The sequence below is a fragment of the Oncorhynchus tshawytscha genome, linkage group LG27, assembly GCF_018296145.1.
Source record: "Oncorhynchus tshawytscha isolate Ot180627B linkage group LG27, Otsh_v2.0, whole genome shotgun sequence".
Taxonomy (NCBI): domain Eukaryota; kingdom Metazoa; phylum Chordata; class Actinopteri; order Salmoniformes; family Salmonidae; genus Oncorhynchus; species Oncorhynchus tshawytscha.
This window is the reverse complement of record NC_056455.1, coordinates 14438911-14452323: the sequence shown is the minus strand read 5'-3', so window position 1 is coordinate 14452323 and position 13413 is coordinate 14438911. Positions and strand designations below refer to the sequence as shown.

At 46.1% G+C, this 13413-nt stretch overlaps 1 protein-coding gene and 1 non-coding gene across 4 annotated transcripts; one reads left to right on the top strand and one right to left on the bottom strand.

The window, feature by feature from the left end:
* Positions 1-664: 664 nt before the first annotated feature.
* On the bottom strand, positions 665-6114 carry LOC112226176 (polymerase delta-interacting protein 3). Of its 3 annotated transcripts, none has more exons than XM_024390477.2 (11): positions 5976-6114; positions 5070-5176; positions 4185-4603; positions 3791-3853; positions 3573-3647; positions 3150-3377; positions 2481-2546; positions 2285-2362; positions 2020-2149; positions 1803-1869; positions 665-1642 (listed from the first exon to the last, which is right to left on the bottom strand). In XM_024390477.2, the coding sequence occupies exons 1-11, from the start codon at positions 6041-6043 to the stop codon at positions 1435-1437; spliced, it is 1509 nt and encodes a 502-aa protein (XP_024246245.1). In that variant the 5' UTR covers positions 6044-6114; the 3' UTR covers positions 665-1434. The 3 variants fall into 3 exon arrangements, with proteins under 3 accessions (XP_024246245.1, XP_024246246.1, XP_024246247.1); XM_024390478.2 differs by having other exon boundaries at positions 3791-3850; XM_024390479.2 differs by lacking the exon at positions 2481-2546 and having other exon boundaries at positions 5976-6107.
* A 648-nt stretch (positions 6115-6762) lies between these two features.
* LOC112226354 lies at positions 6763-6917 on the top strand. Its single transcript, XR_002949724.1, has one exon. It is a non-coding gene; the product is annotated as a U12 minor spliceosomal RNA (small nuclear RNA).
* The last annotated feature ends 6496 nt before the right edge of the window (positions 6918-13413 follow it).

Here is a 13413-nt window from a genome sequence, read left to right as displayed (position 1 = left end):
GATCTCAACATACATATTTAACATTTAATTTTTTAAAATTAATATTACTAACAGATTATGCGATTTTTGGGATCTGTGGAATAAATTTAAAGTATGTAATAGAGCACTATGTAATAGTATTTATTTACAATTTATGTCCTTAGCCCTGGGTAACATAGGCCAAGGGAGGCTCAGGGATATTGGTATTCACAGTACGCCACCATTTATACATTTTAAAACTCAATACTATTACCAAATTAAAGCTTTAAAACAGCAGCTTGCTCTCTGCCTCATGGCAGAACGTGTAGAATTACATAATAGCTTTAAAGCTGGAACAAAACATGTCTGCCCCATGACAAAATTAAAACGGCTACATTTTCTCTCAGATGCCAAGAGCAGGGTCTTTTAAACACTCCTTCCCAGGGCCTGGGACGTCTGCTGTGCTTTGCTGGGCAAACCATGTAAAACTCCCTGTAAGCCCTTTTTAAATTGCACTCGCATTGTAATCTGTTTATGAGGGGGTCCCTGATGAATTTGCTATCACAAAAGGGATCTCCGGCCCCAAAAGGTTTTGTGAAGCCCGGTCTAGCAGACAAAGACACTAATGCAAAATGATCAAAATTCTATTGAGAAATAAGGATATGAACCAATGATTTATATACACACACATCAATATGAACACATCTTTATAAAGCAACATATTTATTGGCAGTAATTAACTTGTACATAGATCTGACCTCACTACCATATCTTCATGACTGACATAAAAGGCAGCTGTAAAAAGCAATTTACAGAAGTTGAACATAAATTGAGCAAATTAGCATAACTTCTCTGAGCTGCGCAAAAAGCAAGAGAGTAAAATAACAGTCACAAATAAGCATAGAACAACCTGAATGCCACAAAAAGGAGAATGGCAAACCAAATACCACAACGGAATACAAGCATGTGTACAAGTCATTCTGAAATCAAACTTTATATTATGTCCAGTACAAGAACCACTGTTGCCTGTAGTTCACAGTACAATTGTCTTCATGGGTTTGTGCATCAGGTCATAGTGAGACCATCGGTTGGGGGGAGAGAGACTCCAACCAGCACAAAACATCTCATGATTCCAAGAGGGGTGTTCAATGTGAACTATTTGAACAGTTGTAAAAGTGAACCATGTGATATCCCCCCACCAAATTTGATTAAAACAATAAATGAACAAATCAGACTGCCTCACATTGGTCGGTTATGAGACATGCATCTATGTAGTTCGCCACGGTTACAAATGATTTTCTTTCCTAAAAATCTTGACGGAACCAGTGTTAATTTTAGATGTTACAACCTGCCAATGATCGGTCACAATTTATACAAATACAGTATCATGCTATTTGATCATCTCAGTAGATGTCTCTGTCAAACAGGAGGGTGGATGTATTATGTGTCACGTATGTGTGTGGATGTACTAGAAAGTTATATCTTAATGCGGAAGGCTGTGCACTGTGAACCGGGAGACTCTGTGGTAGAGGGGGTCTGGACAGTAGATTTGAACAGGGCCTTGAGGATGGTCTGGGGATCCACCTCAGGTGTGGGTTGAGAGGAGGCTGGACGACCCCCGGGGCGAGACAAAGAGAGGGGCAGACCCTCTTTTCTTCCAGTGCCTGGAGTGTCACTGAGCCTCCTGTGAGAGAGAAATAGGGGATTTTATGTGATGCTGAAAGACAACGTGCAAAGAAATCATGCACATTGTGGACTACAATTTAATACTTTGATTTGCATGCAACGCAACCAAGGGGGCAGTGAGAAATATGAATATAACAGACAGACAGAGAGAGACTTACAAAAGAATGGGCTGGTCTGAAGTGATGATATTCCCCTGTATGTGAAGATTGCACTTCATGGGCTGGCCTTGGGAAGATAATGAATAAAGATTTAAGAAAGTAAAACCAATGCCTTCTCAGATAACTATTCATCATCACCTGCATCATTACCCAAGGCTGGTTCCCAAAAAACTCAATCAACCTTAAAATAAATGTTGCCCTTGCTGAAGGCCCTTACCATCCAGACAGCGGTTGTTGTATTTCCTGTAGGCGCTCACAGCATCCTCCTTCCTCACAAACACCACTTCAGCAATCCCCACCTTCACCAGCCTCGCTCGCTTCAAGGCACCGCACACACAGAACAGCTCCTGTGGACCGTCACAAGAACACAGGAAAAAGGTCAGTTGAATGTGCTAAATGAGTCATGGCTGCATCGTAATTTACACACACAGCTAGAGAGAGAATCTAAAACAGCAGAGAACTGAACATTGTGAGGCACTTACCACTATGTCCTCTTCAGTGACACGGGGGTGCAGATTATTCACTGTTATTTTAGTCCCCTCCAGAGGACTGAAGGTAGGCTGAAGGGGTGCACCAAAACACTTTACAATCAAATACAAGTCACACCAACACAATAAGCCAATGCTAGGCTTTATGTTAATCTATCGTCAACGAGAGAGAAGTAGGTTGATTACTGACCCCAAGGCTTGCTATGCTGCCAACTAGTGATGTTAAAGGCCCAGTGCAGTCCAAAATGTGACTTTCCTGGTGGCAGTTATATGTTGAACACTTAATTGTTTGAAACCTGGATGCTTTCCTTCATATGAAAAAAATGTCAGTTCCTTTTACGCATGCAAAGCATTTTCTGTTGGTCACATAATTTTACTGTTTAGAACTAATTTAACCGCTTGTTAACTGGTTAGAGCAGGGGTGGTATTGGTGTCACACTTTTTCTCCATCCCTAGCAAACACAGCTGGTTAATCAAACTGCATTCTAAACTGAAGATCATGATTAGGTTATTATTAGAGTCAGGCGTGTTAGCTGGGGCTGGGGCAAAACTGTGACACCAATCAGGACCCCGAGGACTGGAATTGCCCGCCGCTGGGTTAGAGATATATACTTCGAGATTTGACAAGGAGGCCATTTATCTACTTCCCCAGAGTCAGATAAACTTGTGGATACCATTTGTATGTCTCTGTCCAGTATTAAGTTAGAGGTAGTTTTGCGAGCCAATGATAACTAGCATTAGCACAATGACTGGAAGTCTATAGGTATCTGCTAGCATCCCTACCAACACATTCCTATAGAGATGACCTTATGTAATCCAGTGCTCCAGTAGCTGAGTGAAGGGACATGTGGAGACTGACCTGTGGGGGTGGAGGAGGCTGGGAGTTGGGCTCCGCTGTGGGCCCTGCCTGCCGGAGGGTCCTGGAGATGGGCTGTAAGGCGAGAGCAGAGGAGCGGGAGGCCCCTACACTAGGGTTGGGTCTTGTGGGTGCCACAGGCACTGGGGGACGAGGAGCGGTGTACGCATCGTTTTTGACTACTTTAGTGATGGGGGCTGACATAGTGAAAGGGCAGCCCAGGGTGCCAGGCTGTTGGAGAAAGAGAGGAAGCATTGAAACTTTTCAGTGAATGAATGGAAAGTTGAGAGTGAGACACCAATGCAGCCAGTGTGGCAGTATTAAAGGGATATTTGAGTTATATTGAATAATAAAGAATTACAGATAATTTAAGAAAAAGCAACAGAAAGAGAGAAAAGTTAAGAAAACATAGCATAGTCTTCACACCCGTGACTGCAGCATATGGTTGCCAGTAGTGGTCTTCATCTGTTTGCTAGGGATATCATCATCACCTGAGAAAGACTGAGTGAGAGATGGTACGTTACTCACATATGCATTTCAGTGGTGCATGACCAGCAGAAATCAAACAAATTCAGTTGATATACTCTTTAATCAATTCTGCCATCTAACTTCTGATTCATATCTTTTCAAAAAATGTCCGTTACCTGGGAACCCCTGCTTGGCATTTTCATACGGATCCCACTTGACATCCCTACCGGCCTTTGCTGCTAAAAAAAAAGTGAAATAATATCATTATTCAGAAGAAGGTGAATTAATATACTTGACTCTAAAAGCATGCTACAAATAACTAAATAGCAAATAAGCCTAGTTGAACTTTAAACTCATTTCCAATTAACTTCAGCTAGCAACTATGTTTGGAGTGAAGCTATGCTTTACCACTATAAACAATGCAATAATTTGCATTCTCTCTTATCCGTGCACATCTTGAGCGACAAGTGGGTAAATTCTGTCTAGTAGCTAAGCATGGATAATATTAGAGCAGATCCTGGACCTGTGGTTACTATCACTTTGGAGCCAACTGTCAGCCTGATCACTTACCTGGATGGTTTTGGTGATCTTCATGGGTGCCACCATTCCTTGGCTTGGTGGAGCTCCAATGGTCCTCTTGAGGCTCAACCTATCACGAGCATCCATCATCCTCTTAGGTGCACCCCCCAGCTGTGGCGTAACCCCAGCTCTAATGTTCATTCCTTGTAGGTTGGGGGTAAACTGCCTGGCATTTGCACTGGCAATGTCGTTGGAAGTGTGTATCTGTATCTGCTGCACATGTGTCTGTAGCTGTGCTGCTGGTATCTGCTGTAAACTCTGTGGGGTAACATTAAATGTATTCGGACCTCCTTTCCGTGAGTTGATCATCTGTCGGGCATCCTGGACCCCACCTGCTCCTCCTCCGCCACGGATTCGGAAGCGGGCATCTTTCTGGCCAAGTTTCTCTCTGGCATCCTTCACTTGAAAAGCTGGAGGAAGCGAAAGCAGGACAAGAGTGAGCAGAAGGTAAGAAACCATTCCAATGTCTGATCTGACTTGCAAGAATGCATAACAGAACGTAATGTAGTCCAACAGTAAAAGGTGTAGTTTGAAACAAAATATTATTTTGTAAATGGGGCTAAGGTAAGAGAGACATCCAGATCAGATCTCTTGAAGTCTCAATAAGCATTTTTCATGTCCACTTGACACAAAATCAATCTGTCAAATGGAATACATCCCTCTACTTCTCAATAGGGCAATAGGCAGGGCCTCACACAAAATACCTGCTTTAACTCTGGCAAGGGCATGTAATTATTTCACCCATTACCTTGAGCATTGCTCTAAAAGCTGTTCAGAATAAAATAATTGTTTAAGTTCCAACAAAGTCATTCTGTTGAATATTTGATACTACTGAAAGGCTATTTGCCCTGCAGGCCAGGTCTTGTTTTTGGTTACCAGTTCCTCCTCCTCCACCAAGTCTCTGTCTGACATCTGTCATCCCAATTTTCTGTCGGGCATCAAAGGTCCTCCCGACCCCTCCAGCACCCCTGCCGAACATAGGCCTGAAAGACAAGAGGAAGAGGTCGACATTGGTGTCAACTAGTGGTAGCCTAATCCTCCATGATCTAATATCCACATTTAGCAAAACACACATGGAGCTCGTTTAACACCAGCTATAGTATTTGATTGTGTCCTACATTCAGTATGGCTCTCTAAGTATACTCAAAGCGATATACAAAATCAAATAGTGTAACGTTAGATGTTCTGATATGCGCTCCTTGTGTTTTCCAAAATGTGAATATTAGATCATGGAGGACTAGGCTACAACTAGTTGACTACATATGGCTCTAGGTAGAGAATCTACAAGACTGCCTGGCGCTCTGTACAATATCTATAGGTATACGAACTAGTTACGCTAAACGTTTCTGCGTTTGTAACCATTGTTAGTTTATAGCTAACTACCGAACGTAACATTCCACTTACATTCCAGCGAACTGTTTACCTTATTCGGTTATTTGTTTGGTCGATAGCTAACTTACCGTCATCAATTGCTGATAAAAACATATTTTTTTTACCTAGTTAGCTAACAAGTTAAACGGAGCACTGATAAATAGCTGGCTGCGCGTATTTTGCTCATTGATATCAGGGAAATCAGTATCTGCAGTGTAGCGATAGATAGTAACGTTAGCTACATGATTGTTGCTAATCCAACAGCGAGTACAGGCCTTGAAAAAGGACCGCTGAGGAACTGAAATAGCCGAGGCTTTCTGGAAAATGAATTTCTTCATTACGTTGAATGATACAACTCAAGGCATAACGTTCAGAAATTGCATTCAAACTCATAAATTGCTAAATTAATACCTTTTAATTGTTTCTTTGTTGTTGAAACCGCGTCGACGTATCACTTCGTCCAAAGAAATATCTTCCATCTTCTTTGACTCAAACGCGTGAGTGATCGTAACTGGACAGAGAAAAACGAGAAGAGACTATGGAAGGCAAGTTGGATCAAAAATGGCGAACTCATAAAATAATAGCTCCTTGAAAAACTACATTGTTGACACCATAATAGAATTACGTATACAAATGAAATATATCTACGTTGTTTGAAATACCAATACAGATCTATTTTACTCTTACATTTGTTTAGCAAGATCTAAAAACCAGAATGTATTATTTTAAGAGAAATTCATATTTTATACGGTTTTAAAGGCCTATTAGGTTATGTGAAGTGTCAATGATCACATAAATGCCATTCATTGGCCATTATCAATTAACAAAACATGATAATTTTAACATAAAACATAAACAAATATAAATAAATTGCACAGCCTTAGAGACCTCTGGTATCGATTGCTCTTCACGAAGTAAAAAAATAAAAAATGCCAGGGTTACGTTTTAACTTTCCCATCAACCTTTGCGCTCCAAATCGCTTGAAACCAGTGTAAATAAGTAAAATCCCGTAGAAAAGCTATATTTTACCTGATTAAATTGAGGAATGAAAACGTACAATTATGTATCACATAATGAGCTCAGAAAATAAAATGCAACTGTCGGTTTATACTTTTTGAAGTGAACACCAATGTTAAACACCACGAGTGTAATAGTCTGCATACAGAGGTAAGTACATGCCCTCGACCATCGATTGGTTATGCCTTAAACTGATGAGTAAGGAAAATAACGACGCGGGGTGACGCCCGTGTCCTCGCCTAGATTTGCGAGATCAATTTTTGAACGGGTACAGGTCCGCCTGTTTAGGTGACTCACCTACTTTGTGAGATGCCTTGCGGGACATGGATCTGCCCCGACCTCTCATGTAAAATATAAACCTCTTTCGGGTTACTGACACAAGGTTACACAGAACCAGAATGGAATTATATTTTCCATGATTGTAACGTACTATTAATAGTACTTACTGCACCTTCTCCAAAACCTTTTTCAACATAAAGAACATCTCTGCCTTCTATTTCTCTAACCACGTTCCATCAGCAGTTTTAATGCGGGTAATGTCATACTGTATATTTAAAAAATGAAGACAGAGTAGACACATTAGCTATTTAACAAACAGTTGTTGTGACAAAATTAGTTGTAGTCGAATATGCGATGTAAACACATTATACTTTAGATTTTTATTTGGTACATCAAAAGTTAATGTTGTGTGCAATACGTCATCACGCTCTGATTTTAATGTTCAACAAGTCAGTTTGGTGGAAACATACCCACTTATGCTGATTAGGGAATATATACATGCATCTGTTGCCAATTGGATGGAACCCTAGATAATAACTACGTTTCCATCCACAGTTTTTAAGAGTAAAATCATTCCCTATGAAAAATTCCCTGTGTGTGTGTTAAGGGCATGATATAGTAGAGGATTTTTAACTGATCATTATTTGAAATATAATTTCCTTCCTGACCATGTGTGAGCATGACTAAGTATGATGCCTTGTATTAGTGTCCCATATATGTCCCATATTTTCAATGCATGCCTCCCTCATCCATCCTTCTGTCACTACCAGACCTACCACAGCCAAGTGGTAAAACACCTTCCCATGCAGAGCTGGACACAGGAAAAATCAGATGAATCAATGTGAAAGGTCTCTCGTGGTGAAATATAATTTCAACCACAAAAAAATGTATTTTGTAGCCTCCTTTCCAGTCCGTAATGAAACAAGGTTCCATTAATTCACCATAAAAGTCAGTAAAACTGTTAATTATGTTTCTCAGTCATTTCGTGGAGGGGTAATAACCAGAGGCGGTATATAAAGAGTGGGTAAAATCACTGGGAAAGACAAGCCAGAAAAAACGACAACATACACCAATGACAAAAAGTATGTGGACACCTGCTCGTCGAACATATCATTCCAAAATCATGGGCATTAATATGGAGTTGGTCCCCCTTTGCTAATAGTGGTGCAGCGGTCTAAGGCACTGCATCTCAGTGCTTGAGGTGTCACTACAGACACCCTGGTTCGATTCCAGGCTGTATCATGAATAAGAATTTGTTCTAGTCTAATTTGTTGCCTAGTTAAATAAAGGTTAAATAAATAAATAACAGCCTCCACTGTTCAGAGAAGGCTTTCCACTCGATGTTAGAACATTGCTGCAGGGACTTGCTTCCATTCAGGCACCAGAGCATTAGACCTGGCTCTTAGTCGATGTTCCAATTCATCCCAAAGGTATTCAGGTATTTAGGTCAGGGCTCTGTGCAGGCCAGTCAAGTTCTTCCACACCAATCTCAACAAACCATCTGTATGGACCTCGCTTTGTGCACAGGGGCATGGTTATGCTGAAACAGGAAAGGACCATCACAAAACTGTTGCCACAAAGTTGGAAGCACAGAATCATCTAGAATGTCATTGTATGCTGTAGCATTAAGATTTCCCTCCACTGGAACCAAGGGGCCTAGTCCAAACCATGAAAAACAGACCCAGACCATTATTCCACATCCTCCAAACTTTACAGATGGCACTATGCATTGGGGCAGGTAGCGTTCTCCTGGCATCCACCAAATCCAGATTTGTCCGTCAGACTGCCAGATGGTGAAGTGTGATTCATCCCTTCAGAGAACGCTTTTCCACTGCTCGTGTCCAACGGCGGCGAGCTTTACACCACTCCAGCCGACGCTTGGCCCTTAGGCTTGTGTGCGGTTGCTCAGCCATGGAAACCCATTTCATGAAACTCCCAGAGAACAGTTCTGGTGCTGATATTGCTTCCAGAGGCAGTTTGGAACTTGGTAGAGAGTATTGCAATCGAGGACAGCTGATTTTTACACGCTATGCGCTTCAGCAATCTGCGATCCCGTTCTGTGAGCTTGTGTGACCTACCACTTCGCAGCTGAAGTGAGCCGCTGTTGCTCCTAGATGTTTCCACTTCACAATAACAGCACTTACAGTTGACCGGGCAGCTCTGGCAGGGCAGAAATTTCACAAACTGACTTGTTGGAAAGGTGGCATCCTATGATGGTGTCAGTTTGAAAGTCACTGAGCTCTTCAGTAAGGCCACCACTGCCAATGTTTGTCTATGGAGATTGCATGTCAGTGTGCTCGATTTTATACACCTGTCAGCAACGGGTGTGGCTGAAATAGCCAAATCCACTCATTTGAAGTGCTGTCCACATACTTTTGTATATATAGTGTATGAGCTGTGATAATTGCTTGTTTGTTCTATAACTTGTTAGTTCATATGCCTTGTGCCGGGATATATACCTAAGGCAGAGATAATAAGAAGACACAGTGGCAGAATAAATTCAACCACATCTTTGTTTCATCACAAAACCGGAGAGTAATCTCTGTCTGGTAAAGTCCACAAAGCATATTGCATGTAACTGTCACAAATCCCGCCGAAGATGGTGCCTCTTCCTGTTTGGGTGGCGCTCGGCGGTCATCGTCGCCGGCCTACTAGCTACACCTACACTACTCCTAGAAGCCTTTACAGAAACCCGCACCAAACCATGGAGTCAGCAGGAGCAGCGACCACCCCTCTTCCATCGATGGAGGAGCGCGTCCTCCATCACACAGCCATCGGATCGGTTCGGCAATGGACCAGATGATGGAGAGGATGGAGCGATGGGAGAGGAGTGGTCTCCCGACATCCACCCCAGCTCCCCCACAGACGACGCAACCCACTCCTCCTCCGGCGGCGTCCAGTCCCAGCACGTTGCGTCTTGAGCCCCCGAGGGAGTACGATGGAGCGGCAGCTGCATGCCAGGGATTTTTGCTCCAGCTTGAGCTCTACCTGGCTACCGTTCGTCCGACTCCCTCGGGTGAAGAGAGTGTGAGCGTCCTCGTCTCCTGCTTGACGGGTAGAGCCCTGGACTGGGCCAACGCTGTCTGGAACGGCCCAGACTCGGCTCGGGACCACTACCCGGGTGAGCGACTGTTTCACCTCAGACAGGAGACGAGAAGCGCGCAAGACTTCGCCTTGGAGTTCCGGACCTTGGCCGCTGGTGCGGGGTGGAATGACAGGGCTCTGATGGACCACTACCGGTGCAGCCTCCGGGAGGACATCCGCAGGGAGCTAGCTTGTCGGGACACCACACTCTCCCTCGACGAGCTCATAGACTTGTCGATCCGGCTGGACAACCTGCTAGCTGCCCTCGGGCCTTCAGAAGGGGTCCTGTCAGTTCCACCTCCCAGCCCTCCTGCTCCAACTCCGATGGAGTTGGGAGGGGCTGCATCGAGGGGGACCAGAGGAGGAGTCTCCTCCTGCACCTACTGCGGGCGGAGAGGTCACACTTCAGACCGGTGCTGGAGGAGTCCGTCTGGGAGTCGAGATGGCAGGCGGAACACTTCTCGGCCACCCCAGGTGAGTAAGCACCAAACTCACCCAGAGCTCCCTGTTGGTCACATGTTTTTATAATTTTTTCCCCCTGCGTCTTTCCCCTCTGTCCAGCATAAGGCGCTAGTCGATTCAGGCGCAGCTGGGAGTTTTATGGATTGCGTACTCGCCCGTAGGTTGGGGATTCCGTTGGTGCCGATAGACCCACCCTTCCCCGTTAGGGTCAGGGCTGGTCAGGGAGGCCACGGTTCCACTGGACATGGTAACGCAGGGGGATCATAGGGAGCGGATCAGTTTCTTCCTTATCGATTCACCTGCGTTTCCAGTGGTGCTGGGGGTTCCCTGGCTGGCTATTCACAATCCCCTCATTTCCTGGAGACAGGGGGTTCTCCAGGGGTGGTCAGAGGAGTGTTCAGGTAGGTTTCCATCGGTGCCACGTCGGTGGAGAGTCCAGACCAGGTTTCCACTGTGCGCATTCCCAGGAGTCACGTGTACCCATTGTCACAGGAGGAGACTTTGGCTATGGAGACATATGTCACGGAATCTCTGAGACAGGGGTACATTCGGCCCTCGATGTCACCTGTCTCCTTGAGTTTCTTTTTTTGTGAAAAAAAGGAGGGAGGACTGCATCCGTGCATTGATTATCGAGGTCTCAATTCCATCACAATGGGGTTTAGTTATCCGCTACCTCTCATCGCTACGGCTGTGGAATCATTCCACGGAGTGCGTTTTTTCACGAAACTGGACCTGAGGAGCGCATATAATCTGGTGCATATTCGGGATGGAGACGCGTTTATTACCACATCGGGCCACTATAAGTACCTCGTCATGCCGTATGGGTTAAAGAATGCTCCAGCCATCTTTCAATCCTTTGTAGATGAGATTCTCAGGGACCTGCACGGGCAGGGTGTGGTGGTGTACATTGATGACATCTTGATCTATTCCGCCTCACGCGCCGCGCATGTCTCCCTGGTGCGCAAGGTACTTGGGTGACTGCTGGAGCATGACCTATATGTCAAGGCTGAGAAATGTGTGTTCTCCTGGGTTATGGCATTTCCACCTCGGGGGGTGGTGATGGATGGAGTATGACCGCGTTAACGCAGTCTTTTTAGGGTTTGCCAATTACTACCGGAGGTTTATCCGGGGTTTTGGCCAAGTGGCAGCTCCTATTACCTCACTGCTGAAGGGGGTCAGCTGAGGCGCTGTTTACTGACGTGCTCGTTATAGCGTTCATAGTGGAGGTGGATGCGTCTGAGGTTGGGGTTGGAGCCGTGCTATCACAGTGCTCGGGCACACCATTTTCTTTTCGAAGAAGCTAGGTCTGGCGGAGCGGAACTATGATGTGGGGGCCCGGGAATTGTTAGCTATGGTTAAAGCCCTGAAGGTGTGGAGACACTGAGGGGCTTGAGGGGGCTAAGCACCCTTTCCTCATCTGGACTGACCACCGAAATCTGGAGTGTATCCGGGCGGCGAGGAGACTGAATCCTCGTCAAGCTAGGTGGGCCATGTTCTTTACCCAATTCAGATTCACAATCTCTTATAGACCAGGTTCCCTTAACACTAACGGGACGCGCTGTCCCGTCGATCCTACTCCCATCTTCTAGGCTGGTGGCTCCGGTGGTATGGGAGGTGGACTCGGACATCGAGCGGGCATTACGGTTGCGCCTTCACAGTGTCCTACCAGTCTCAGGGGCAGAACGACAGATTTGTACATTGTTAGCTCGGGGATATGAACTTGCAACCTTTCGGTTACTAGTCCAACGCTCTAACTACTAGGCTACCCTGCCGTCCCGTCTGTGATCAATTGATTCGGTGTGCGGGGTCTTAGGGGGAAATACTGGTGGCCCACCTTAGCCAAGGACGTGAGGCTCTATGTCTCCTCCTGTTCAGTGTGCGCCCAGAGTAAGGCTCTGGGCGCATCCTGCCTAGAGGGAAACTACTGTCCCTCCCGGTTCCACAATGGCCCTGGTCTCATCTGTCGGTCGACTTTCTTACTGATCTTCCCCCATCTCTGGGGAACACTACCATTCTGGTCGTTGTGGATCGGTTCTCTAAGTCCTGCCGTCTCCTCCCATTGCCTGGTCTCCCTACGGCTCTACAGACTGCGGAGGCTCTATTTACCCACGTCTTCCGGCACTACGGGGTCCTGGAGGACATCGTATCTGATCGAGGTCCCCAGTTTACGTCCCAAGTTTGGAGGGCATTTATGGAACGTCTGGGGGTCTCGGTCAGCCTGACCTCTGGTTATCACCCCGAGAGTAATGGGCAGGTGGAGAGAGTGAACCAGGAAGTGGGTAGGTTTCTGAGGTCATATTGCCAGGAGCAGCCAGGAGAATGGGCGAGGTACGTCCCATGGGCGGAGTTGGCCCAGAACTCACTCCGTCACTCCTCCATGAACATGTCGCCATTCCAATGCGTGCTGGGCTACCAGCCGGTCCTGGCTCCATGGCATCAGTGTCAGATCGAAGCTCCTGCGGTGGAGGAGTGGGTGCAGCGCTCTAGGGAGACCTGGAGGGCAGTCCAGGATGCTCTCAAGCAGGCCGGTGGACGGCAGAAGAAGAGCGCTGACCGCCACCGCAGTGAGGCCCCTGTGTTCGCACCAGGGGACAGGGTCTGGCTCTCTACCCGAAACCAGCCCCTCCGCCTGCCCTGCCGGAAGCTGGGGCCGCAGTGTGTGGGGCCATTTAAAGTCCTGAGGAGGATAAACGAGGTGTGTTATAGATTACAACTCCCCTCTTACTATCGCATTAACCCCTCGTTTCATGTGTCTCTCCTCAGGCCGGTGGTAGCTGGTCCCCTACAAGAAGGTGAGGTGCCGGAGGTTCCTTCGCCCCCTCTGGACATCGAGGGGTCCCCGGCGTACACGGTACGAGCTATTCTGGACTCGAGACGCCGGGTGAGGGGCCTGCAGTACCTCATGGACTGGGAGGGGTACGGTCCGGAGGAGAGGTGCTGGGTACCGGTGGGGGATATTTTGGATCCATCGCTACCAAGGGAGTTCCATCACCTCCATCCAGATCGC

What these genes read in the sequence shown, in the direction of transcription:
- LOC112226176 (XM_024390477.2), bottom strand. Translation starts at nt 6,043, where the DNA reads ATGGAAGATATTTCTTTGGACGAAGTGATACGTCGACGCGGTTTCAAC. An exon ending in TGCCAAGCAGGGGTTCCCAG is followed by an intron (nt 3,648 to 3,790) that starts GTAACGGACATT and finishes TCTCTCACTCAG; the next exon opens with TCTTTCTCAGGTGATGATGA. An exon ending in GCAGCATAGCAAGCCTTGGG is followed by an intron (nt 2,363 to 2,480) that starts GTCAGTAATCAA and finishes GCACCCCTTCAG; the next exon opens with CCTACCTTCAGTCCTCTGGA.